At 36.8% G+C, this 26216-nt stretch overlaps 1 protein-coding gene across 2 annotated transcripts in view; it reads left to right on the top strand.

The window, feature by feature from the left end:
• Positions 1-26216, top strand: part of APPL1 (adaptor protein, phosphotyrosine interacting with PH domain and leucine zipper 1) — a 40276-nt gene that overhangs the window by 12336 nt on the left and 1724 nt on the right. The window contains exons 5-21 of one of the 2 annotated variants that reach the window (XM_036266979.1): positions 4382-4469; positions 6206-6247; positions 6811-6869; positions 10992-11138; positions 12012-12094; positions 12793-12951; positions 13635-13823; positions 15964-16006; positions 17507-17563; positions 20630-20721; positions 21126-21308; positions 22164-22216; positions 23084-23258; positions 23353-23389; positions 24514-24660; positions 25515-25565; positions 25854-25943. In XM_036266979.1, coding sequence (XP_036122872.1) covers positions 4382-4469; positions 6206-6247; positions 6811-6869; positions 10992-11138; positions 12012-12094; positions 12793-12951; positions 13635-13823; positions 15964-16006; positions 17507-17563; positions 20630-20721; positions 21126-21308; positions 22164-22216; positions 23084-23258; positions 23353-23389; positions 24514-24660; positions 25515-25565; positions 25854-25943 — 1695 coding nt within the window. The remainder of the gene's footprint in view (positions 1-4381; positions 4470-6205; positions 6248-6810; positions 6870-10991; positions 11139-12011; positions 12095-12792; positions 12952-13634; positions 13824-15963; positions 16007-17506; positions 17564-20629; positions 20722-21125; positions 21309-22163; positions 22217-23083; positions 23259-23352; positions 23390-24513; positions 24661-25514; positions 25566-25853; positions 25944-26216) is intronic. The other variant, XM_036266981.1, reaches the window with a different exon arrangement.

The raw sequence follows: 26216 nt of genomic DNA, 5'->3' as shown, positions 1-26216 counted from the left end.
GGAAGAAAGATGGTAAGAGATGTTTGGAGAGTTCATAACTGTTCTCTGCGAGTGCAGTGAAAGCTCTTCTTTAAACATGCACCATTAGGTAGTTCTGTCCTTTCTAGTCTCTTAACTAGAAAGTAACTTCTATTTATTTATTTATTATCTTTATTGTTGAATGTATTACAGATGTTCCTCATTTTTCTCCCATTGACCCCCTCCCTCCCACTCCCGCCCCCCTCCTGCCTTTTCCCACACTCTTGTCTGTGTCCATTGGTTATGCATGTAAGTTCTTTGGTTTATTTCTTCCCACCCTCTAAACCCCTTCTTTTTGAGGTTTGTCAGTCTAGCAACCAATTTGTTCTTCTTAATCCCTTCACTTTTTTCACCCATTCCCCCAACCCCCCTCTCATCTTGCAACCAACAAAATGTTCTCTGTATCTATGAGAATGTTTCTGTTCTGTTTGTAGATTTCATTGTCAATAGATATGTATTCATTGCCATTTTCTTTGTTCATATATTTTATCTTTTTCTTCAAAAAGACCCTTCAATATTTCATATAACGGTTTGGTGGTGATGAACTCCTTTAACTTTTTCTTGTCTGGGAAACACTATATGGCCATCGATTCTAAATGACAGCTTTGCAGGATAGAGTAATCTTGGTTGTAGGTTCTTGCTTTTCATCACTTTGAATATTTCTTGCCACTCCCTTCTGGCCTGCAAAGTTTCTTTTGAGAAATCAAAAGAACTCCCTTGTAGGAAACTAACTGCTTTTTTTTTTTTATCCTCACCCGAGGATATTTTTCCATTTTTTGTACAGATAGAGTGGGAGGGAGAGAGAGGAAGGGAGAGAGAGTGAGAAACATCGACGTGAAGGGACACATCGAGTGGCTGCCACCCGCACGACCAACCAGGGCCGGGGACAAACTGCAACCGAAGTACATGCCCTTAGCGGGAACCGAACCCGGGTCTCTCCGGACCGCAGGTCAACACTCTAACCGCTGAGCCACACTGGCCAGGGCAAACTAACTGCTTTTTTCTTGCCGCTTTTAAGATTCTCTCTTTGTCTTGAACCTTTTGCATTTTGATGATGATGCGTCTTGGTGTGGGCCTCTTGGGGTACATCTTGTTTGGGACTCTCTGTGCTTCCTGGACTTGTATGTCTGTTTCCTTCACCAAGTGAGGGAAGTTTTCTGCCATTATTGTTTCAAAAGGTTTTTGATTTCTCGTTCTCTCTCTTCTCCTTCTGGCACCCCCAAGATGTGAATGTTGGTACCCTTGAAGTTGTCCCAGAGGCTCCTTACACTATCCTCATTTTTTTGGTTTCTTTTTTCTTTTTGCTGTTCTGATTGGGTGTTTTTTGCTTCCTTAGATTCCAAATTGATGGTTTGCTTCTTGGCTTTACCTACTCTACTATTGAATCTGTGTAAATTATTCTTTATTTCAGTTAGTGCCTCCTTCATTTCTGACTGTGCATCCTTCATTTCTTACTGGTCCTTTTTTTATGCTCCTGAGGCCCTCACTAAGTTCGCTGAGGTTCTCACTAAGTTCATTGAGCATCCTTATAAGCAGTATTTTGAACTCAGCATCTGTTAGGTTGATTATCTCCATTTTACTTAGTTTTTTTTCCTGGAGATTTTTTCTTTTCGTTCATTTGGGGCCTGTTTCTTTGTCTCCTCATTTTGGCTGCCTCCTGTGTTTGTTTCTATGTATTACTTAACGAGAGGTATGGGGCTAGCTGAGACCAGATGCTGCTTGTTTGAAAGAATTTAGGAAAACCTGAAGCAGGATCCAAGGCAGGCTAATCCTATGGTTAAGCAACTGGCGACAGCGTGGGTGGGCCTGAAAGTTGGGTGGGGCAGGGCCTCAGGGAATCACCAGGGTGGGGCAACCTGTATGAGCTAAGTTGCTGGAGTCCCAGATATGGCGACTGTCTGCTGCCCCAGGGGAGGGCTCACCAAAGGAACAAAGGCCTCTGATAGCACGTTTGTCCCCGAGAAAGCCCCCTCTCCAGCCCTTGCTCCAATGCCAAACAGCTCAGCTCTTCCCTGTATGTCTCTGGCACCCCTCAAGCTGCCTCCCCTCCAAGCTTAGAGGGAGTGAGTCTGATAAGTCCATGCTCGGGCCCTTTAAGGAGCTGCCTGGGGCTCTGGCTGCCTCAGCCTCCCTGAGCCTAAGTTCCCGCTGGTTTTTCCAGCCAGAAGTTATGGGGATTCTTTTCCTGGCACTGGAACCCTGAGCGGGGCGCCTGATGTGGGACATCAGGGAGGACCTTCCCAGCCGAGGTATCCTTATTTTTATCCGCCACACGTGGGTGTGGGACCAGCCATTGTGCCTCTGCCCCTCCTACCAGTCTCGATGTGGCTGCTTCTTTAATTCCGTAGTTGTAGGACTTCCATTCAGTTTGATTTCAGGTGGTTTTGCATGATGGTTGTTCTGTAGTTTAGTTGAAACTTTGATGTGGTTGTGGGAGGACGCGATACCGCGTTTACCTATACCGCCATCTTGACCGGAAGTCTAGAAAGTAATTTCTTGAAATATTTTAATAATTTATTATAGCAAAATATTGCCCCAGCAGGTCAATATAAAGAAATATTTATAGGAAATGGAATTTTTTTTTATTGGGGCAAAATACACATAACATAAAATTTATCACTGGTGACATTTAGTTCATTGACAGTATTGTGCAACGATCAGCACTGATGTTCACTGATGTTCAGCACGTTTATCATCATCCCAAAGGAAACCCTATGCCCATTAAGCAATCACTTCCTACTCCTCCTTCCTCTCAGTTCCTGGCACCCATAAATCTGCTTTTTGTCCTTATGGATTTGCCTATTTTAAATATTTCATATAAATGGACACATACTATTTGTGGATATTTTTGTCTGCCTTCACATAGCAAAATGTTTTCAAGGTTCATCCATGTTGTAGTGTGTATCAGATTACATTTCTTTTTCTGGCTAAATAAAATTCCATTGTATGAATATACTACATTTTATTTATCAACTTTTCATCTGATGGACATTTGGGTTGTTTTCTACCTTTTGGCTAATGCAAATAGTATTGCTATGAGCATTTATGTACAGGTTTTTATTTAATTTTTATTTGTTAATCCTCACCTAAGGATATTTTTTCCATTGATTTTTTTTTTTTTTTTTTAGAGAATGGAAGGGAGTGGGGGAGGTGGGGGTGGGGAAGAGGAGAAACATCAATGTGAGAGAAACACATTGACAGGTTATTCCTTGCACATGCCCTGACTGAGGCCAGGGATCAAAACTGCAACCCAGGTACGTGCCCTTACTGGGAATCGAGCCTGAGACCCTTCAGTGTGGAGGCTGATGCTCTAACTACTTAACCACACCAGCCAGGACTGGTTTTTTTGAACACCAGTTTTCAGTTCTTTTGGGTATATACCTAGAGTGGGATTACTGGGTTATATGATAAATTTTATGTTTAACTTCTTGAGGAATCACCAAACTGTTTTTCATAGCTTCTGCACAATTTTATATTCCCACCAGTAATGTAGGAGGGTTCCAGTTTCTCCACATTCTCATCAACACTTGTTATTTTTATTTAGTTTTTATTGTAGCCATCGAACTGGGTATTAAGTAAAATCTCATTATAGTTTTGATGTGCATTTTCATGATGGCTGATGATACTGAACATCTTTTCCTGTGCTAATTGGCCATTTGTATTTTTTTGATGAAGTGTCTATTCAGACCTTTGCTTATTTTTTAATTGGGTTGTTGTCCTTTATTACTGAGTTTAAGGGTTCTTTATTATAGATACAAATTCCTTATGAGATATGTGACTGGCAAATATTTCCTCTGATTCTATGGATTGTATTTTTACTTTTTTTTTTTTTAAATCTAAGTGGTTTTTTTTTCTTTATTGATTTTAAGGAGAGAGGAATTGAGGAGGAGAGAGAGATAGAAATATCGATGAGAGAGCTCATCGATTGGCCACCTCCTGCATGCTCCCCACTGGGGATTTGGCCCACAACCTGGGCATGTGTCCTGAGCGGGAATCGAACCGGCGACCTCTTGGTGCATGGGTCGATGCTCAACCACTGAGCCACACCAGCCGGACTATTTCCTCCTGTTCTATGGATTGTATTTTTACTGTCTTGATAGTATCCTGGTCCACAAAAATTTTAATTTTGATGAAGTTTAATTTGTTTTCTTTTGTTGCTGTGTTTTTGTGTCCTTGCCAAATTCAAGGTTATCCTGTTTTCTTCTAAGAGTTTTAAATGGAATTTTTTGACTGTATATTTTAAATTATATTACATAATTTTGTGTTCTCTTATTATCAACATCTTTTATTAGGTTTTGTTTAATTTACGTAATACTGGTTAAATGTTTCTGTTATTTGGCCTTTTTGGTTTTTCTTTTACTAGCTTAGCTCTTGTCATGCGGTACTTTCAACACAGCTTGCTGATGCCATGATGTTCCCCATTACCCAGTTTAAAGAAAGAGATCTGAAAGGTATTGAAGTCAAGTTTATGTTTACTTTCATTAGCTATCAGAATATTAATGCCTGTAAAATGCATGTTACTCTATATCTAAACCATTTCTGAATACAACTTGAGCCACTTTTACTTTAATTAGTCACTAAACATTTATAGGAGCTCCTGCTAGACATTAAACTAGATACTGAGGAATACCGATGTGAGTAAGATGTCACTTCACTTGAGAAAGCCTAGAGAAGGATATAGGTAAACAGATAATTATGACACTGTCTTATAGGGAATGAGTAAGGTGTTGGGAAGGCTCTAAAAAGGGTCTTAGGCTTCACCAAAGCCTTTATACACAAACATTGGACAATGAAGAAGAATTTGCCAGGAGAAAAGTGTTGTTATTCTATTGGAGGGACTAGGAAGCACAAAGGTATGGGTTGTGGAAATACGTGGCTTGTTTATTTGTTGTTGTTTTTTAAATCCTCACCTGAGGATACTTTCCCCCCCCCCATTTATCTTGAGTTGGGGGGCAGGGAGAGAGAGAGAAAAACATTGACATGAAAGAGACACATCGATTGGTTGCCTCCCAAACGAGCCCAACCAGGGCTGGGGACCAAACTGCAACCGAGGCACATGCCCTTAATCAGAATTGAACCAGAGACTCTTTTTCTGTAGGCTAATGCTCTAACCGTTGAGCAGACTGGCCAGGGCATACATGGCTTGTTTTGAGAATGACGAGAAGTTCAATGTGGCTGCAATGTTGAATGTGTTCGGCATGGCAGGAGACAAATCTAGATATAGATTAATTGGACTAGAATATGCCAAAAATATTCCACTTGAGTTTGTAAGGAAAGAGAAGCCAGTGGAGATCTTTAAGAAGTAGGGAGATAACATCCTTTTGTTTGGGGGGAGTGGGAATAGAGTGAATTTGATGTCTAGGAGAATGGATTAGGAAGTTGTGAGAATCCAGTAAGGAATGACCAAGACCTAAACTGAGACAGTGGCATAGGAGATGGAGGTGTGTTTATGGCTAGAGCAGCAGGAGGTAGGAGTATTGGCACATCTAGCAACTCATGACTTAGTCGTTTGTGGTGGATTTTTCCCTCATTTAGCATTATTCAGTGATAAAATGAGAGTTTTATAGAATTGGCTCTGCTGTCTCATAATTTACAATCTTAGAAAATTATACAGACTTATAAGATATGTAGATAGAATGAAACATTGAATTAATTATCAGTGGATGGTAAAATATTTAAAGTATAATGGAATAAAAACAAATGAACTTTAGAGATGGAGTTAATATTTGTGGTGGTTATCCTCAAGAATGATCATTCCAAGGTCAAGAAACAAGATCTCTTTTTTCAGTTTTAGGGGACTGAATGCCATAATCTTATTAATAAAATGTTCTTTGTTTTTGATTAAGCATTTGAATTTATTAAAGTCAATATAACAAATGAATTAAGTTAGAGTCTGATACTAAGAATATTTGCATATCTTAGAATTTGCAGTGGTTTTAATTTTTTTTGTATGTGTCATATTACTAATTTGTGGCGAGTAGATTTTCTGGAGGTATAATGTTGCTAATGACAGTAAATGTTTCATAGACTAACTGAAACACAGAGTAGCTTTTTCACTTTGAATGTTGAAGAATAAGATATTATTTGGAGTTTTAGTTATAGCTTAAATGGTAGTTACTATTTTCTAAACAAAATTTAAGATATTTCATAAATATGCTACACTGAAATTATTCTTGAACTTTTCCAGAAATATTGACATTAAAGGAAGTGTTTCAGATTGCTAGTAATGGTAAGCTTTTAATACTTTACACAGTTATTTCTTGTAATGATGCATTTTTTAAATCAATACAGATCTGTGGCCAGAGTATATGCAATAATTGAAAAAAAAGTGAACCTAATTAAAAGTTTAAGTGAACATTATTTAAATCAGTGTTTTTAAGTTGCAATGTTGACCCTTCAGAAAAATTTAAAAGGATATTAAATTTACTCTTGTGATTTGCTACCTTCATAATATCTAAAGACGTGATATATTATTTTTCCTGCTTTGTTTTCCTTGTATATTTCAAGTTTTCTTTAATAAGCATCTGCTATTTTTGTACTAAAAATACTTCTATAAACTGTAGTGGATTACAGTTTCCTTTGAATCAAATACATTTACCAATCTCATAAGTAGAAATTTAACTTTAGGGGAAATTTGAATAGGGAAACATTTGGCTGGAGTGATCATGTGGTAGGGAAATCTTATCTTGCTTTAGTACATTTGTTGAAAGATGCACATATGAAGACTATTTAAAGCATTTATAAGTTTTGCAAAATACTATTTTATTGTTAATAGTCATTTCTGTTTTCCAGATCATGATACTGCAATTAACAGATATAGCCGATTGTCAAAAAAAAGAGAAAATGACAAGGTATGATACATACTTATTTTTTCAGTATTGCAATTAACAACTGTTTCATTAAGTGGTCTGGTTTTTACTGTTTAAAAATAGTAGCCAGGCCCCGGCCGGTTTGGCTCAGCGGTTAGAGCATCGGCTTGCGGTCCTGAGAGACCCGGGTTCGGTTCCGCTAAGGGCCCGTATCTCGGTTGCAGTTTGTCCCCGGCCCTGGTCGGTTGTGCGGGTGGCAGCCACTCGATGTGTTCCTTTCACATCGATGTTTCTCTCTCTCTCTCTCTGTTCCTCTCTCTCCCTCCCACTTTACCTGAACAAAAAATGGAAAAATGTCCTCGGGTAAGGATTAAAAAAAAAAAAAAAAAAATTGTAGCCAGCACTTATTTTGTATGTTTTGCTGTATTGCCCTTAGTTTAGTCTTTTCTCCTAATTATTTCAAAGCTTTTTGATAATTGTTAATTATCAGACAATTAGTAATTATCTCTTTAAACAAAATACTTCTTTTTTTTTTTTTTTTATCCTCACCCGAGGACATTTTTCCATTTTTTGTTCAGGTAGAATGGGGGGAAGAGAGAGGAACAGAGAGAGAGAGAGAAACATCGATGTGAAAGGGACACATCGAGTGGCTGCCACCCGCACAACCGACCAGGGCCGGGGACAAACTGCAACCGAGGTACATGCCCTTAGCGGGAACCGAACCCGGGTCTCTCAGGACCGCAGGCCGATGCTCTAACCGCTGAGCCAAACCGGCCAGGGCACAAAATACTTCTTGCTGACAAAATTTTATAACTATTCTGAAAATGTAATCGATGCCCAGTATATAAAATGGCTTCCTTTTGCTTTGTATTTTGATAACATTGCATTTGTTCTATTATTTGACCCTGTAGGCATTCAAGAATGCCTTCAGAGATAAAATAGTTATGTATACATAATTCAGTGAAATTCCATTATGAGGACCTTCTCATTTACAGGGGGAAAAAAAAAAAATATATATATATATATATATATGTGTGTGTGTGTGTGTGTGTGTGTGTGTATATATATATATATTTATATATGCTAAATTTTTTTGATACCTCTTCAAGAAGTTAAATCCAGAAATATTACATTTTATTTAAGGAAAAATGAATTTGAGTAAAGCACAAAGAACAATATTAACAAATTCATCTGGATGCTCCTTAAGGTCATTTCTGTCTCAGTACCTAATCCAAGGCTTGATGAGTAGGCCTCCACTGGATGTTTGTGTGTAAGGTGATCCTATGCCTGGGAGTCGGTGTCTGTAGCCTTAGCTGAAGGTGCTGCTGGTAGGCACACAGTGTCCACCTGTGGGAATCTATGATTGGGTAGGATTTACTGTGCAACAGTTACTGTGACACAATAAAGGGAATGTTTCTCACACAAAATTCAGTACAAGGATCTGCTTTCCATTTTTAATTTTAAGTCACTGATTAATTGGTATAAATATTGATGAATATACTTTGAGATATATATTACATTGCTACTTCACCTTAGAGAAGTAAAGACTCTAGGTATGAATTTTGGTATATTTTAGATTGCCTCTGGCTGCTACAGTTGTTTTTAAAAACACTCTTTCACCAATTTCATTTCATTTTAAAAAATTAATTGAGACCCTGACTGGTTTGGCTCAGCAGTTAGAGCATCAGCCCACAGACCAAAGAGTTGTGGGTTTGATTCCTGGTCAAGGGCACTACCTCAGTTGCAGGTTCAATCCCCAGCCCTGGTTGGGGTCTTGCGGGAGGCAACCAATCGATATTTCTCTCTCTCTTTCTTTCTCCGTCCCACTCTATCTATTTTTTATTTTTTTATCCTCACCCGAGGACATTTTTCCACTTTTTGTTCAGGTAGAGTGGGAGGAGAGAGAGGAACAGAGAGAGAGAGAGAGAAACATCGATGTGAAAGGGACACATCGAGTGGTTGCCACCCGCACAACCGACCAGGGCCAGGGACAAACTGCAACCGAGGTACATGCCCTTAGCGGGAACCGAACCCGGGTCTCTCGGGACCGCAGGCCGATGCTCTAACCGCTGAGCCAAACTGGCCAGGGCCGTCCCACTCTATCTAAAAGCTAATGGAAAAATATCCTTGGGTGAGGATTTAAAAAAAATTGAGTACCTACTATATGTTGGGTACCATGGGGGAACAATGTGAATAGGCTCCATTCTTGCCCTCAAGGAGTGGATAAACGCCCTGGCTGCTTTGGCTCAGCGGTTAGAGCGTCGGCCTGCAGTCCCAAGAGACCTGGGTTCAGTTCCCGTTAAGGGCATGTACCTCGGTTGCAGTTTGTCCCCGACCCTAGTTGGGTCGTGCGGGTGGCAGCCACTCGATGTGTCCCTTTCACATCGATGTTTCTCTCTCTCTTCCTCTCTTTCCCTTCCACTCTATCTGAATGGAAAAATGTCCTCGGGTGAGGATAAAAAAAAAGAGTGGATAAACCACATTTGTCGAACACTTCCTGTGTGAAGGTATGTGACTGGACTAGATGCCAGAGTGTAAGACGAAGAGAATGCATGGATTAACACTAAGTTAAGTGCAGTAATAGAAGTTGTATCTAAATGCTGGGAGAGCACAGAGAAGGCAGCAATTAACTTTGGTGAATTGGGAAAGGTTTCACTTGTAGGAGGTGACATTTGCATTGAAGATGAATGGACTTCACTGGTTTGGGTCTGGGGAGAGGGCATTCCTGGAGGAAAAACAGCTTTTGCAGAAGTACCTGGTAGAGTTTGAAGAGTGTTAAGGTTTAAGAGCACTGGCTCCGGAGTTATACTGCTAGGGGACAAATCTCACCTCTGCCACTTATTTGCATGAGGTCGCACACTGGTTACTTAGTTTCAAGACTTAATTTCTTTCTCAAAAAAACTCAGTAGTTGTTAGGATGAAATGACATGATGCATTCAGAGTATCTGACTTATAGCATGTTTTCATAAAACTCTGGCAGTATTTATTATGATAATGGAAAGATTAATTCTTTTAGCATATCTGGGGCATAGGATGTCTTTGGGGAGGTATGGCAAAGATGATAAGTAGTAGTTTGGGGCCTGATTGCTATGCTAATGTCTTGGAAATTTGTGTTAGAGGGAGTGGGCCACCACCAAAGGACTCTTAAGTGGGTGAGTAACTGTGCAATTGTGCTACAGGATGAAAATACTAATGGAAATGTGAAGAGGGCCACTGGAGAAATCAGAAAAGGCATCAGAGTAGTTTGCAAAGACATTAGCAGAGTCTTAGCTAAGCTTGTTATTAAAAGTAGAGAGGAAGGAATATTTTTGGAAGGTAGTTCTTAAGTAGAATTGATAAGACTTATATATGGTAGGAGGAGGAATAAAAAATGAGTCCTAGAATTCTTAGATGATAGGATGGATCTTGAAATAATTAAGAGAACTAAAAAACGAAGTAGAAAAGCAGGTTTTGAAGAAGAAGATGCTGTCTTTAGTTTTGTACATTTCTAACACACACAGAACTCCCCCACCCCCCATACACCATGAAGAGCCCTGGTGGACATGTGCTTCCTTTGACACTTGGGAGAGTGTGGGGCAGGAGGTAAAAATTTGGGAGTCATTGGTCTATGGAATGTTCTTTGTACTTGATTTGGTATTCTCGGGAAAGCAGGAAGAGAGAAGGGCCTAGTACATATTACATAATAGGTGCTCAGCAAATATTTTTTGTCTAAATACAAGAACTTAAGGGAGCACACATATTTTAAGTGCGGGTGAAGGAAAACAAGAGTACAAGAGAGGAGGAGCAGTAGGGTGGAAACCAGGAGGAGAGAGTGGTATGCTGTAAACTGACCAAGTCAAAGACTAGTGGCTAATCTATTACCAAACAATTATCTGCCTTTTCTCTGTGTGGTAGACATTCTCTGCCATGCATAGTTTATTATTGTACCATTCTAGTTATATGCAGAATTCTACTTTTAATGTGTTTTAAAATGAAGTGGTTAGTAGTAAAACAGGAAAACTATCTTAGCCAATATTTTTCAGGATTTCTAATATCAGAAGAAAAAGCTATACACAATTGCTGTGCTATACCTTTTTCCTTGGGTATAGGCTCTTCTTCACAGCCACTACTAAAGATAATTCAAAATTAAATAAATAATAGTATTTTTAATCTTTTCACTTAAAGGCGAAATATGAAGTAACAGAAGATGTCTATACTTCCAGAAAAAAACAACACCAGACCATGATGCATTATTTTTGTGCATTAAATACTCTTCAGTACAAGAAGAAAATAGCATTGTTAGAACCTCTACTTGGGTATATGCAAGCTCAGGTGAATACTATCTTGTGTTTTGGATTATAACTGCCCTAAAAGCTTTATATTAAGTATGATATTTATGTTAAATATAAGGATATTATGTTACCAACTAAGGTCAAAATACAATTTTATGCTTGTGTTTTAAAAAGTAATTTTAAAATGTCATCAGGATGTTATTTTAAGGAAGTTAGAATGGTTTTCCTTGCAGATAAAGATTTCAAATATTTTATGGTAAATGAAACCACTTATTTATCACAGTGGAGGACAGGGAACAGAAAGCTAAATGAATTGTCAAGTTACACCTGTTGCTGGAGCTTCCACTCACTCTTGCTTCAGAATAGATTGGAAAGAGGAGTTTGAGTTTGTTTCACGTTGCTTGTGTACTTCTGAGTTAAAGATATTAATGAACTCCAGAGTGCATCAAGAAGGGAGCTAGAAAATTAAATTTGGGTAATAAAAGATGAGATGGCAGCCCCCTAAAAGTAAGAGTTTAAAGAAATTTAAATATTTCTTCAAGTATGAGTTTTATTATTTCTCAGATATAAAACTTTTTTATCTTTGTATTAAACATGAAATAGTCTATCATATGACTTACTTGAAATATTTTGAAATTTATTTTCCAATTTAAAATATTGCTTACCATATGCATGTATTAGTATATAAAAGGATGCACAGTAAAATTTAAGTTTAGTTTCTTCAGTGGCTTTATGCCCAGAAGTCATTTGGGCATAAACTACAAACTATTTTTACACAGATAGGAATAATCCTTTGTTTTATACTCACCCATATATCTTGCATTTTGTTTAAATGATTCACTTAAAGTATTTTGTTCATGTGTGTGGGTGTTTTTATTGTTCATCTTCCCACTCTCACTCCCTCTTGCCTCAGATAAGTTTCTTTAAGATGGGTTCTGAAAATCTCAATGAACAACTGGAAGAATTCTTAACTAATATTGGAACAAGTGTACAGAAGTAAGTATTTTCTCCTTAAAATTGAAAATGAAGTTATGTGAATGATAAGTTAATAGTTAAATGTCATAATCTGAAAATATTTACCATTTAATTTTCTGAGGGGTTATTTTTCCTGGACGCTTCTTGGTTTTTATCACCACCTTTTCCATAAAATCTGAACTTGGAATTTCTAACAGTGTAAAATCAGATGGTATTTTATTGATTCTAAACTAGGTTTTATGTCTGAATATAACAGACACCTAATAGTAATTATCCATAAGTGAATTATCTTCACAGTTACCTGAATTGTGGGGGATAGATGGGAGATTACTAAATAAATCTTGTTTTTCAACCCATGAAAACTTAAAAGAGAGAGAAAGCAGTTCTAATTAGGTTCAAAAATCTGAGCAGTGATGTAGTCAATCTCTGAGGTATAGAGGGAGGTGAAAGTGGTTGTCGTTTTAAAGGCACAGGAGAGAACAGTTTGAAAATTCCTTTAAAGTCAGGCATTGAATGTGGCTTCATTAAGTATTGTTTCCAAATATCTAAGTTTTAAATGAAATGTAAAGCTGTTTTATAACATGTTCATGTTACTTTACCCCATACCACTGTTGCACTCTTAAGGAAAATATGTATAAAACAAATTACAGATAAACGTGATCGGTAAGGAGTCCTTTGTCTGTTGTGGTTGGTAGTAAGTAATCTGTTCTCCGTGTTAGTGTTCGCAGGGAAATGGACAGTGATGTAGAGAACATGCAGCAGACAATAGAGGATTTGGAAGTAGCCAGTGACCCTTTATATGTGCCTGATCCAGATCCCACAAAATTTCCTGTTAATCGAAACTTAACCCGAAAGGCCGGATACCTTAATGCTAGGAAGTAAGAAAACTGTTGTTATTTTCATATATTGTATATCATTTAAGGTAGTTGCAAGTGAATATAATATATAATTGATATTTCTGCCAAATTGTTTTGCTTTTACTAATGGCTGAATCTTTTTAGTTAGTGATATTAATATATTTTTCCTGTGAACTTTTTGACATATGGAGTACATGAATAATTTTCAGAAGTAACAAACTGTTTAGATATTTATTGAATAATATAGATTTTAAAAAGTGAAATCAATTTGAGTGTAAGTAAATTAGCATAATGTGAACGCTATTAATTGTTATTTATCATAAAGTATATGTAATTATACCATCGAGTCAAATTTTAGTTTTTATCAGAAAAGAGGAGAAAACAGGTTAATCCTAGGAGTAAAATAAAATATTTTGTTTTGAATTTACATCCTTGAAATTTGAACTATATTTTATGGAGCATCATTATAACAGCTGCAGTTTGATAATTTCCAGGCTTGTTTTGGAAATATATACGCACACACTCCCACAAGTGGTCAGCATATACAAATTTATTTCAGAGACTGAAAAACTGATATTTATATTTTCTGGGCACCTTGATGCCTTTTTGCAAGCTGACTCTTTGTGATGTGTTTTATCTTATGTCTGGCTTATGATGAGATTTCATGTATGTTATTAAAGAGTGAATGTACTTTCTTCATTTAGTAAAACAGGCTTGGTGTCATCTACCTGGGACAGACAGTTTTACTTCACTCAGGGTGGAAACTTAATGAGTCAGGCCCGTGGGGACGTAGCAGGAGGCTTGGCCATGGACATAGACAACTGTTCAGTAATGGCTGTGGACTGTGAAGACAGGCGGTATTGTTTTCAGATCACCTCTTTTGATGGAAAAAAGTTAGTATTTTTTCCTACTATTAATAAAGTCTGTAACATTTTAAATTACTGAAATGTAGGATAATTCCTTTTTACTCAGACATTTTACAGGTATTTTAAAGGCTTATTATGTATTAAGGTTATTTTTTTTGTAGAAATAAGTTGAATAGTCCTTTCTGACCTGGTTGGTTGAATGATGTCTTAGTATTTTAAGGTTATCAAAACAAGGTCAGATGGTAAAGACCTGTGATTTCATGTTGAGACTGGTCACTGAAAATTCTGCATGGTGTGGGGAAAGCAGAACAAGTTAGTGGAAAGAGCCCTAAACTTGGGGTCAGAAAGTTCAAATTATGGACCCACTCCTTACTATGTAGTCTTAGACAAGTTACATAACCTCTTTGAGCTCCATTTTTGTACATGTAAAACTGGGGGGAGGTCATAATCCCTACTTTGTAAATTTTTTTTTTTTTTTTTTTTTGCATTTATCTTCAGATAGAGCAGGAGGGAGAGGGGGAGAAGAGAGAGAGAGAGAAAAACATCAATGTGAGAGAGACACATCGACTAGTTGCTATCCACACGACCCCAACTGGGGTGGTGACTAACTGCAACTGAGGTACGTGAACCAAACCCAGGACTCTCTGGTCCAAAGACCTACGCTCTAACCTCCAAGCCAAACCGGCCAGGGCAACTACTTTGTAAATTGTTAATGAAAAATTGAAATCTAACTATGTAACATGTCTAGCATGTAGTAGGTGCTAACAATAATAAATATTTCTGATCAAATTATTTAGTCCATTAATGGTTATATGCTATTTTAAAATTTTATATTATCTTCACATTAAATGAGAATCTATAGAACAAATTTTTGAAAAGCACAGAAAAATATAAAAAGGAGTATGAAAAAAAAGCTATAATCTCACCAGTGCAATAATTAACATTTTGATCTGTTGCCTTACAATTTTTATTTTAATTACAGTTTTTAAATAGTTGAGGAAATACTGTGTATATAATTTGGATCTGCATTCACTTATTAAAAACATTTTATAATGGCTACATTATAATCCACTTAAGAAAATACACCATAATTGAAAATTTTCCTAATAATAGATGTTTAAGTTATCTGCACATTTTTCCTACTTAATTAAATTGTTTATTATCTTTCTTATTTTTCAGAGCGACTCTGGTTCCCTGAAAGTCATTTTCTCCTTATATTTATGTACATTAAGATGTTATAGCTCATGCCCTAGCCAGTGTGGCTCGGTTGGTTGGGCGTAGTCCTGTGCACTGAAAGGTTGCCGGCTCATTTCCTGGTCAGGGTACATGCCCAGGTTGAGGAGGGCTCAGTCCCAAGTAGAGGGTGTGCAGGAAGCAGCTGATCAATGTTTCTTTCTCTCTCTCCCTTCCTCTCTCCCCCAAAAAACTTAAGATGTTACAGCTCACTATCTTTTATCAAAAATGATTGTTTAATTTCATATTCCTTCTATAAACATATAATGAATGTCAGTTACTGTGTATCAGTTATCATGCTAGATATTTGGGAGTCCCTGTATTCATTTGTCAAAATTATCAAACTGTTAATAATTTACTACAAGTACTTACCTTTTTGTGTTTTAAGTTTTTTGCTGATGCCTAGTATGATTTGCCATTTTGTTTTCCTTGTTTGATTCAAGAATAGTAAAAATTATTTTTTCCTCAAACTCTTAAACATGAACATCTACAGAAAAGCTAAAGATCCCTATGTTAGGGATTAATATATTGAAAAATTTTATTTAACTGTATTCAATGAGAAATAATCAGTAATGAAGCAAAATTAGTTTTATATTAAGGTCAGTTATTATATTTGAAATGTTTGTGTCAGAAGGTTGAAATGGATGGTCTTAGTTGCAGTGCACTTTTGCTGTAGGCTGTCTTCTGAAAACTAGCACCTGTTTCTTTTATGGTACATTTTGGCATTGATAGCCAAAGTGAAGCGTTGCTAAAATTTGAGTCCTGCTGCCTCTGGTGGTCTCCTTTTCCTAAGATACTATTTGGTTTTATGTGTTTTGGCTGGTTTTTTTTCTGATACCAATTGGCTTTATATATACCTGTAAAGATAAAAATATTTCTCAGATCATGTTAAAAGTACTTTAAAAGAAGATGAAGTCAATTTTTTTTCTTTCAGATCTTCAATTTTGCAAGCAGAGAGTAAAAAAGACCATGAAGAGGTAAAATTTTATTTAGTTAATTTCTTCAGCAACATCTTAAGATATTTTGCTGATGACAAAACATATATGTTCATTATAGAAATTTGAAAAATATGGTTAATTAAAAATATCTTTTTAATAGAAGTTTATTGTCCTTAAACAACATTCTTAAGTTTCACAATTTTATAGTTGGATCTCTGAAGAGAGATGTTAGAGACTAGCATCTCTTTCCAGTCTTTTTAAAGGCTCCGATTCAGAAATGACCTTGTGACTGTTGCTTTCTGGCAGGCTGTTCGTATCGCGAGGTGACGGTTTATTCACTTCTCTCACCAACCCTCTTAAGACAATATTTGCTGCTTTAAGAATATAGTAGTAGCAGATGTGGCACAGCAGGAAGCAACTAAAGCTTAAAACCTTAGGGAAATGAAAGACTGAAAAACAAAAATTTGGGAATGTCTGTTCTTCCTTACAAGTATGTTATTTTTGGGTCCAATTTTACTTGTAGTACACCACATATGGAAGGTAAGTTATTATTAAGAAATGATGATTCAAAAGCTTTGTCTTACCTGCCCAATGTGGCTCAATGGATTGAGCATAGTCCCATGTACCGAGAGGTCATCAGTTTGATTCCCAGTCAGGGCACGTGCCCGAGTTTCGAACTCGATCCCCAGTAGGGTGCATGTAAGAGGTGGCTAATTAATGTTTCTCTCTCACATTGATGTTTCTCTTTTCTCCTCCCTCTCCCTTTCTCTCTCTCTAAAAAATCAATAAAAACATTTTTTAAAAAAGTTTTGTTTTGAGAAATATCCTTTAATGAAAATGTATTGTAGGTTGACTTTGAGCCATTTTATCTGGTATTGGAATTGTTTTGGTAAAAGACAAGGTTACAAATTATGTAGAGATCTACATTTTATTTCTTGTGGAAAAGAGTAGGTATTAAAACCTGGCTTTTGGTCTCTGAGGAATATAGACAGATGTCTGCTCTCTGCAGGGTTTACCAAACAGAATGTTAGTTTAGATTAGTGAGCTCATCAGGCACTGGAATTCTCAAGAGTGAAACAAAATATGTAAGCAAAGAAAGTTTTCTATGTTAATTTTTTATAAACCCAAAAGAAGGGAAATATGTAAAATATATTCACAAGGAATATATTTAGGTCCTAACTTTTTTGCAGTGGTGTTATGATATCTGAGTCCAGTCTGTCTTGTTTGGTGGGGATTAAGGGGAAAGTAATATAGAAAGATAAATATAGACTACTAAATTATAATTTAACATGATTGCTATATATTTATTTCCTTGTATGAAATAAATTTGGGATTTAAAGATAATCTGTTAAATGTTCTGTTTTACCCTCAAATATTATACATATATATGCTTATGTATATAGGAAGGTGTTTATAAGAAAGAGTATGTGTTACTTCTAATGAAACTTATATTTGATTCAAATACTGAACATTCTCTTTTAGAAGAGAAGCATTGTAGAAAAAGATATTAACTTTTTTTCCTATTTTTTCCTTTTGCAGTGGATCTGTACAATAAACAACATATCTAAACAAATATATTTAAGTGAAAATCCAGAGGTAATATTTTCATTTTATCATATCCAGAACTGGCTAAACTAAGTAATTCTGTGGTTAATACAGTTTTTATTAAGTCATAATTCTCAAGTTCTATAATTTTTTCATTTGTCCTTAAATGCGTAGCTTTAATGTATCATGTATATAATGAGTACCTGGTCTTCCTAGAACAATAAATTATTTCAAAGGTATTGAAATCAGTCAATCAACAAATAATTACTAGGCCCTGACCTTGTGTTTATCGCTGTGTTGAGCACCATGAAGAAAGGGGGATAGAGAAGAAAAATAAGTTATGGCCTCTGTCCTCCTAGAGCCTATGTGTATGGGAAAACAAAACTGAAACGTGAACATTTCAAATATAACAATATGTAAGTGAAAACATATTGTGATGATTAAAAGCTCAAGATTAGAGATGTTAAGATCAGTGTGGACTTTGGAGAAAACTGTTGAGATGGTGGAAACCTGAGTTGGGTAGGATTTGTCCATGTTTTGAGGAAAAGAAGACATTGCAGATAAGAGAACAGAATGTAGATACGGAATGAATCTTGTCATGTAATTGGATTTGAAGGCTCTTGTTGGAGAATAATAGAAAACTGAAATGTGCATACCGCTTATCTGGGGATCTTAAAATGCATTCAGTAGGTCTGGTATGAAGCAGCTTGAACTCTCAATTTTGCCAATTACACTTCCAGTAGCAGGGGTATCAAACCAGATAAACTCGGCAGTGTAGACATAGCCATAGGTGCAGTCCAAGCATACCAGCAGAACCCAGGAGTGCAGAGAACTCTGGAAGAAATCAAGTGGATCCAAATTGCAGTGGAGTTGGGCAAAGACTTGGCTTAGGACAGGAGCTGCCTGGCCTTCTGCCAGTTTTGGTGGGCCCAGCTATGCTATGAACCTAGGCACCTCCCAGGACTGGTGGTGGGGCTAGTGATTTCAGTTGAGGCAGAGGGATGGCTAATTTCTCTAGAATGTTCTCACCCTTCTAAGTCTTAAACTGTTGGTGTAATGGTTGATTAAATGGGAGTGTCTGGGGATTGTAGGAGTTTATTATCCATAGTTCATGTATGAACTGAGGAAACAGAAGAAATAATCATAGAAACAGGTAAAAGGAAATTGACTAGACTAGTTAGTAATGGGAGTGATGTAAAGGATGAAGGAGACAAATAAAATATGACTTCCAAGTTTTAAACCCAAGTGAAGGGAACATTTTGGAAGAGTTCTGTTTTTATTTTTTTTAATCTTAATGTCTTTTAGGTACACCTCTAATACATATGATTTAAATGACTAGGAAAAAGTTTTGAACCAAAATCTCAGTCCTCCAAAATATTAGTAATTTCTAATAGTTTTATAATAATCTTACGAGTTTAAGAATCACTGTAGAGAAGCCTTTTGCTTTTAGTAACTTGATTTCCTGCCAATCTAACTTTTCCTTTGTGTTAATGTTACTGGTGCAACAAAAAATTAAAATGCAAATTAGATGACTTGTTAATACCTGGGGAATACATAGAGAATACAGTGTTTGGACTTGAAAAATGCAGGCTTGTTGTACTTTCCTATCAATTATCAGAATTTAAGTTTTAATTAATATTTTCCAGATTATTTAGGATTATTTTATCTAGATTAGTGAGAGAAGAAATTTTGATCAGTTTGTAGCATTGTTTTGGTATTTTTGCTAACTATAAGACACAGAAATGTAAAAATATTATGTGATTATTTTTTCTAATGTAAATGCCATTTTATTTAGACAGTGGGTTGTTTTTGTTGTTGGTTTTTGTACGTGTCCCTAGCAGGAACCAAACCCAGAACTCTCTGGTCCACAGGCCAACGCTCCAACTTCTGAGCCAAACTGTCCAGGGCAGTGGGTTTTTTGTATTTTTTTTTTATCCTCACCCGAAGACGTTTTTTCCACTTTTTGTTCAGGTAGAGCGGGAGGAAGAGAGAGAGAGAGAGAGAAACATCGATGTGAAAGGGACACATCGAGTGGCTGCCACCCGCACGACCAGCCAGGGCTGGGGACAAACTGCAACCGAGGTATGCGTTCTTAGCAGGAACCGAACCCGGGTCTCTCTCTGGATCGCAGGCCGACACTCTAACCACTGAACCAAACTGGCCAGGGTAGAGCAGTGGGTTTTTTTAAAAGTATGTTTTTATTGATTTTTTTTAGAGAGAGAGGAAGGGAGAGAGTGATAGAAACATCGTTGTGAGAGAGAAACATCACTTGGCTGCCTCCTGCACGACCTCTACTGGGGATCGAGCCTGAAACCTGGGCATGTGCCCTGACCAGGAATTGAACCAGGACCTGTCAGTCCATAGGACGATGATCAATCCAATGAGCCACACCGGCCAGGCTAGCCAGTGTTTTAAATAAAGAATGAGTGTATAGCCTAGCCATTGTGGCTCAGTGGTTGAACATTGACCCATGCACCAAGAGGTCGCTGGTTCGATTCCTGGTCAGGGCACATATCCAGGTGAAGGGCCAGATCCCCAGTGGGGAGCATGCAGGAAGCGGCCAATCGATGTTCTCTCTCATTGATGTTTCTATCTCTCCCTCTCCCTTCCTCTCTCAAATCAATAAAGAAAAAACATTAAAAAGGAAAATGAAGTTTATAAATATTTCCTATGAAAAGTGTTCTTTTAATTTTTGGTCAGAAATTATCTACAATAATTTTATCAATTAATAAATATATAAATATTTCTGAGCATAAATAGAGTATGGAAAATGAAAACTTCAGCAGCATAGTTATAGAATATTTTTATATTTTGTGACTATTTCCTATTCCTTCTAAATTTCTTTATTTAGTAAAAACAATGTATCATAATATGTATAATGGTAGAAAAAAGTCAGATCTCCCCCCTCTCCACATTCACAGCAATTAAGAGGAAACAAGTTATAATGCTACAAAGTTAATTATGTCTTAATAAGACAAAGTACATGGAACTACTTTAGTAATTCCAATTTACATTTTATATGTAACTCAGGAACATTCTGACAATTCAGAGAGTTATATTAAAACTTCTGGTTGTCTTGCTTTACTACTAATGTTAGTCCTTTTTTAAAAAAAATAGGAAACTGCTGCACGAGTAAATCAGTCAGCTTTGGAAGCCGTCACTCCCTCCCCATCTTTCCAGCAGAGGCACGAGAGCCTGCGGCCCGCAGGGTGAGTCACCAGACTGTGGGTTATCAAGAGAACTATATGGGGTATTGAAAGTGATAGTGAACACTTTGATTTTAGCAGTGCTGCTTAGATTAGTATGAAATAGTTCCCGAATAATGTAGAAATTGTATTTTCAAATTTGTAAATTTGCCAGCAAGAGTGCTAAATAACTGTTTCTAAATTTTCTTAGTGTTTATCTCTAGATTGAGATGATTTATGTTTTTCAATTTAATAATTGGAAAGAAAGAGGTCTATTGTTAAACAAGTAGCTATGATTTGGGATTATGTCTATTAAAATTTGTTCTACTCTTCCCATTCACTTGCAAAGTTGTAGTTTCTTTTCTTATAGTTTAAGTGTTCAATTTCCAAAAGAAATGTAACGCCTTCTTGTTTTTTTTCTGTGTTAGGCAATCTCGACCATCGACTGCTCGAACCAGCAGTTCGGGATCTTTAGGATCTGAGTCCACAAATTTGGCTGCTCTCTCTCTAGATTCTCTTGTTGCTCCAGACACCCCAATACAGTTTGACATCATTTCTCCTGTGTGTGAAGATCAGCCTGGGCAGGGGAAAGCCTCTGGCCAGGGAGGCAGGTGGGTGATGACATCACAGGAATATTGTGCTGTGGTCTGTAAGGGTTATGATTCCATTTCTGTGTTGAGAGCCATCGCTTACATACCATGTGCATCAGCTGTGTTGTATCTTATTTAATTACCTAACATACTTTTGATAGTTGGGGAAGAATCATGGCAGGTTTTCCTCTTTGTTTTCTGTCCCAGATAAATAAGTTAAGGTAATTTAGTTTTTAAAAATATTTAATTCTGAATTGCTTATCATATCTTCTTAGATATTTGCTATTAAAATTGCAGAAGAAAGCTGACAGTCCTATCTTTAGGTCACAATATTTTCAAAGTTCTTGAGAGTAATAAGTATGCTGTAGGTTTATTAGAAAATATGATCTTTTTTAATTTTAAATCCTCACTTGAGGATATTTTTCTATTTATCTTCCGATAGAGTGGGAGGGAGGGAGAGAGGAAAAGAGAGAGAGAGAGAAACATTGATGTGAGAGGGACACATTGACTGGTCACCTCCCACACGACCCTGACCAGGGCTGGGGACAAACTGCAATCGAAGTACGTGCCCTTGACTGGAATCAAACGCGCAACTCTGGTCCTTGGGCCGACACTCTTAACTGCTAAGCCACACCGGCTAGGGCCATCCACGTTTACTAAAATGCAGCAACTTCTCAGTTCAGCCTATTAACTTAATGGGAGTGCTGGGGCCTTCATCATTAGTGTTCCTTAGCAGGATGGGGTATTAGAGTTTTATTTTAAATGTATGTACAAGGTTTTGTGACTCTTCGTTTTTAACTCTGGTTTCAGTAATATTACTTCCAGGTGACTCATTATAACTAACTGTTGGTTCATAATTTTTAAAAAACTTTTCAGGCGTACAAATCCATTTGGAGAATCTGGAGGCAGTCGAAAATCTGAAACTGAAGGTAAAACAGACCTGTGCAGTATTCTTATGTTTCAGAAGTTCTGAGTAGTAGACTGTGTGAAGAATTTGGTGTTTACATTTGTTCTGCTGGATGCTGCTTTAATGGTGTCTTTATTTACAATTTTCTCTTTTTACTCAAAGTACACTTAAAGCAACAGAACTTAAACTTAAGATTTTGTTATTCACACAACATTATAGAATATTATACTTTTGACCCCTTAGTCAAAGTCTCAATGCATAAGATGTCCTTTAAGCTTTTCCTAACAGCAGATGTTTTCTTCTGGAACTGGAGCAAAACTTTTTTTTTTTTCTCTAGCAGCTATTTATTTTTATTTAAGTTCAAACTTACAGAAAAGCTTCAAGAATAGTACAGGGATTATTTTTAGTCAGAGCCACCAATTGTTGAAGCATTATCTGCTATTTGAATTTGAAACCTTAATTTTCCTGTAACTTGAACTCTGTAGTTAAATTTATCTGAATACTTCTGCTAGGTTGAATTTTTCACTGGAAAATCTAAAAGGAGGCAGTGTATTTTATTCTTTAGGTATTGATAGTTGGGGAAGAATCATGGCAGGTTTTCCTCTTTGTTTTCTGTCCCAGATAAATAAGTTAAGGTAATTTAGTTTTTAAAAATATTTAATTCTGAATTGCTTATCATATCTTCTTAGATATTTGCTATTAAAATTGCAGAAGAAAGCTGACAGTCCTATCTTTAGGTCACAATATTTTCAAAGTTCTTGAGAAGAAGGTGGTAGGGGGTGGGAGAAGGGGGGAGGGGGTCAATTGGGAAAAAAGGAGGGACATCTTTAATACTATCAACAATAAAAATAACTTTAAAAAACACATAATATACCTTTTTCTGTCATAGAGTCTATTCTTCATCAGTTATTTATTGTTCGATTCCTTGGTTCTATGGAGGTGAAATCAGATGACAGTCCAGATGTTGTTTATGAAACAATGCGCCAAATCTTAGCTGCCCGGGCCATCCATAACATCTTTCGTATGACAGAATCACATTTATTAGTTACTTGTGATTGTTTGAAGTAAGTAGTAACCTCTCCCTCAAAAAACTATAGAAAAAATGTGTATGTAATTTCAGCCTAATTAAAATGTGTTCAAATTTTTTAATTATTATAGGTTAATTGATCCACAGACACAGGTTACAAGGCTCACGGTGAGTTCTGCATGTTTAAAGCTTTAAATCTCTTTGAGCATAAACACATCTTTTTTTTTTTTTTTTTTTTATCCTCTCCCGAGGATATTTTTCCATTTTTTGTGCAGATAGAGTGGGAGGGAGAGAGAGGAAGGGAGAGAGAGAGAGAGAAACATTGATGTGAAGGGACACATCGAGTGGCTGCCACCCACACGACCAACCAGGGCCGGGGATAAACTGCAACCGAAGTACGTGCCCTTAGCGAGAACTGAACCCGGGTCTCTCCGGACCGCAGGCCGTTGCTCTAACCGCTGAGCCAAACCGGCCAGGGCAGCATAAACACATCTTTTACATCTTTATAATAATCCTGATTCTGTATTTTCAGATATGATAATATCAATTATAATTAGTCTTTAGGCTGTCATGTAACTTAAAGAATCAGTGCAATCTGGTGTGATATGTAGTGTTTATCCCTTAGTTAGGGAGTATATATCATACACTGAAGAAACTAGTACATAGTAGGGTTGCCCTGGCTAAGTAGCTCAGTTAGTTAGAGTATCATCCTAACCTACAAAGGTTGCAGGTTCAATCCCCAGTCAGGGCACATACAAGAAGCAACCAATGAATACATAAATAAGTGGAACAACAAATTAATGTTTCTCTCTTTCTCTCTCCCTCCCTTTCTCTCTTTCTTTCTCTCCCTCACTAAATCAATAAATGAGAAAAAAAAATTTTAATTTAAAAGAAAAAAAGAAACTAATAGTAGGAATTAAAAGGGGAATATGATTGAGTTTATTTTATAATTAGCTATTTTGAAATAATTGCACGTATGTGGTTCTATTTAATCATTTTATTATACACACACACACACACCACTTTTGTTCTTGAATTTGACTTTGTAAAATTTGTTAATGACTAATAAAACAAATTCAGTATTCAACAACCTCTTATTCTTCCTGGCAATTGAAACCAAATATGACATTATTTGTTTTTGGATTGCCATTCTGTTAAGGAAAAAAAAAACACCTGGCTCTAATGTTTTACTTAGGATATTTTTATAACTTAGCATGAGTTTGTTATGTATGAGAGTGCTGTTGTAATGGCTTGAAAGATCTCATGTTTGCTTCTGATGTTTTCTGTGACAGTTTCCATTACCTAGTGTAGTTTTGTATGCTACACACCAGGAAAATAAGAGACTTTTTGGATTTGTTCTTCGCACATCTGGAGGGAGAAGTGAAAGTCATCTGTCATCCGTCTGCTATATATTTGAATCAAACAATGAGGGGGAAAAGGTACCTACCTGGCTTTTCAAAATGTGTCTCTGTTGTGAAATACATATCATGTCAAAAATTTTTACTAAGATTTCTGGGAAAAATGCAAACTTTGCCTAGTCCAACCGAGATGCTTGAACAAAGCCTGTTGCTCTGAAGAGAGCTGAGCTGATGTATTGGGCCTTCTGAGTTCTTTTTTATTTGTTAATTCTCACTGAAGGATATTTTTCTATTGATTTTTCATGTAGAGTGGAAGGGAGGGAGGGAGAGAGAGAGAGAGACAGAGAGAGACATTGATGTGAGAGAGAGACATTGATGGTTGCCTCCTACATGACCCCGACCGGGGCAGGGATCAAACCTGCAACTCAGGTACATGCCCTTGACTGGGAATTAAACCCATGACCCTTTGGTCCATGGGCTCACACTCTAACCACTGGGCCAAACCGGTTTGGGTAGGCCTTCCGAGTTTTTTAGACCTATATCTTTCTAGCCATTGATAGCTAGTGCAATCTGGCTTCATTAATGTATCCTGGGAATACAGTACATTCCCATATGAGCTATTTTCAGATATCTTCAGATTAGAGTAGCATTAGTAGCTGCTTGCTTTATTCTTTGCAGGCCTTACCATCTCAGTAATGAATTTGAGATAATAAGAAGTGGGTTACGTTAAAAAGGTGACAGCCAGCAGTTGAAACTGAGACTCAGAAGAAAATACACTAAGGCTTGGTTTGGAGCTTGGAACATTCTTAAATCAGTTTTTTGAAGCAGTGTGTTATAATGAGTTATAAAACTAGTTACATCTGCCATTTGGATACTTGAAATTATTACCTTGATATAAGAACTGCCTGAGTTTTTTCTACTTTTTCCCCTTTTAGATTTGTGATTCTGTTGGACTGGCAAAACAGATAGCTTTGCATGCAGAACTGGTAAGAATCCAAGACACTTAATTATCCAAGAATGTTAATTAATGTAATGCAGGATTTTTCATATTGGCAGATAAATAAAATTATTTTGCTAAGTAAGGTTAACATTGGATACTACTGCTGATTTGGCATTTAGAGTTTGGGTAAATGGCTAACATAGAATGTAAATTTTTGGTGCACTATAAATGCAGAAAATAATTTGGAAAGGTTACAAAGGTAATATTAATTGAAAAGTCTAAATTTAAAGTTATTTCATATTTAATTCATTAGTTGTATTCATCTGTTCTTCAGGATCGTAGGGCATCAGAAAAACAAAAAGAAATAGAGAGAGTAAAAGAGAAGCAACAGAAAGAACTCAGTAAACAAAAACAAATTGAAAAGGTATGCAGTCCTAATGTCTGGATCTTCTCTGATGTGAACTTTGTAAAAGTTTCCTTAATTCAGCTCTGTGACTTCATTCCAAATGAAGGTCTGTTTCTCCTTTTTCAGCTACTTCATAACCAGAGGATTCATAGCATAGCAGACAAGGATGACATCTGTCTTCTGATAAGATGTTTACATTATAGTTGCACTGACATGTAGAGTAGCTTGTCGTTTAGCAAACATATTAGAACTTTCATGTTTCCATATTCCAGTGAAGGCTGTCTTTGTCAA

The sequence above is a fragment of the Molossus molossus genome, unplaced genomic scaffold, assembly GCF_014108415.1.
Source record: "Molossus molossus isolate mMolMol1 unplaced genomic scaffold, mMolMol1.p scaffold_m16_p_18, whole genome shotgun sequence".
In the NCBI taxonomy this organism is placed as follows: domain Eukaryota; kingdom Metazoa; phylum Chordata; class Mammalia; order Chiroptera; family Molossidae; genus Molossus; species Molossus molossus.
The sequence above is the reverse complement of the archived record's forward strand: the minus strand, read 5'-3'. Positions and strand labels throughout refer to the sequence as shown.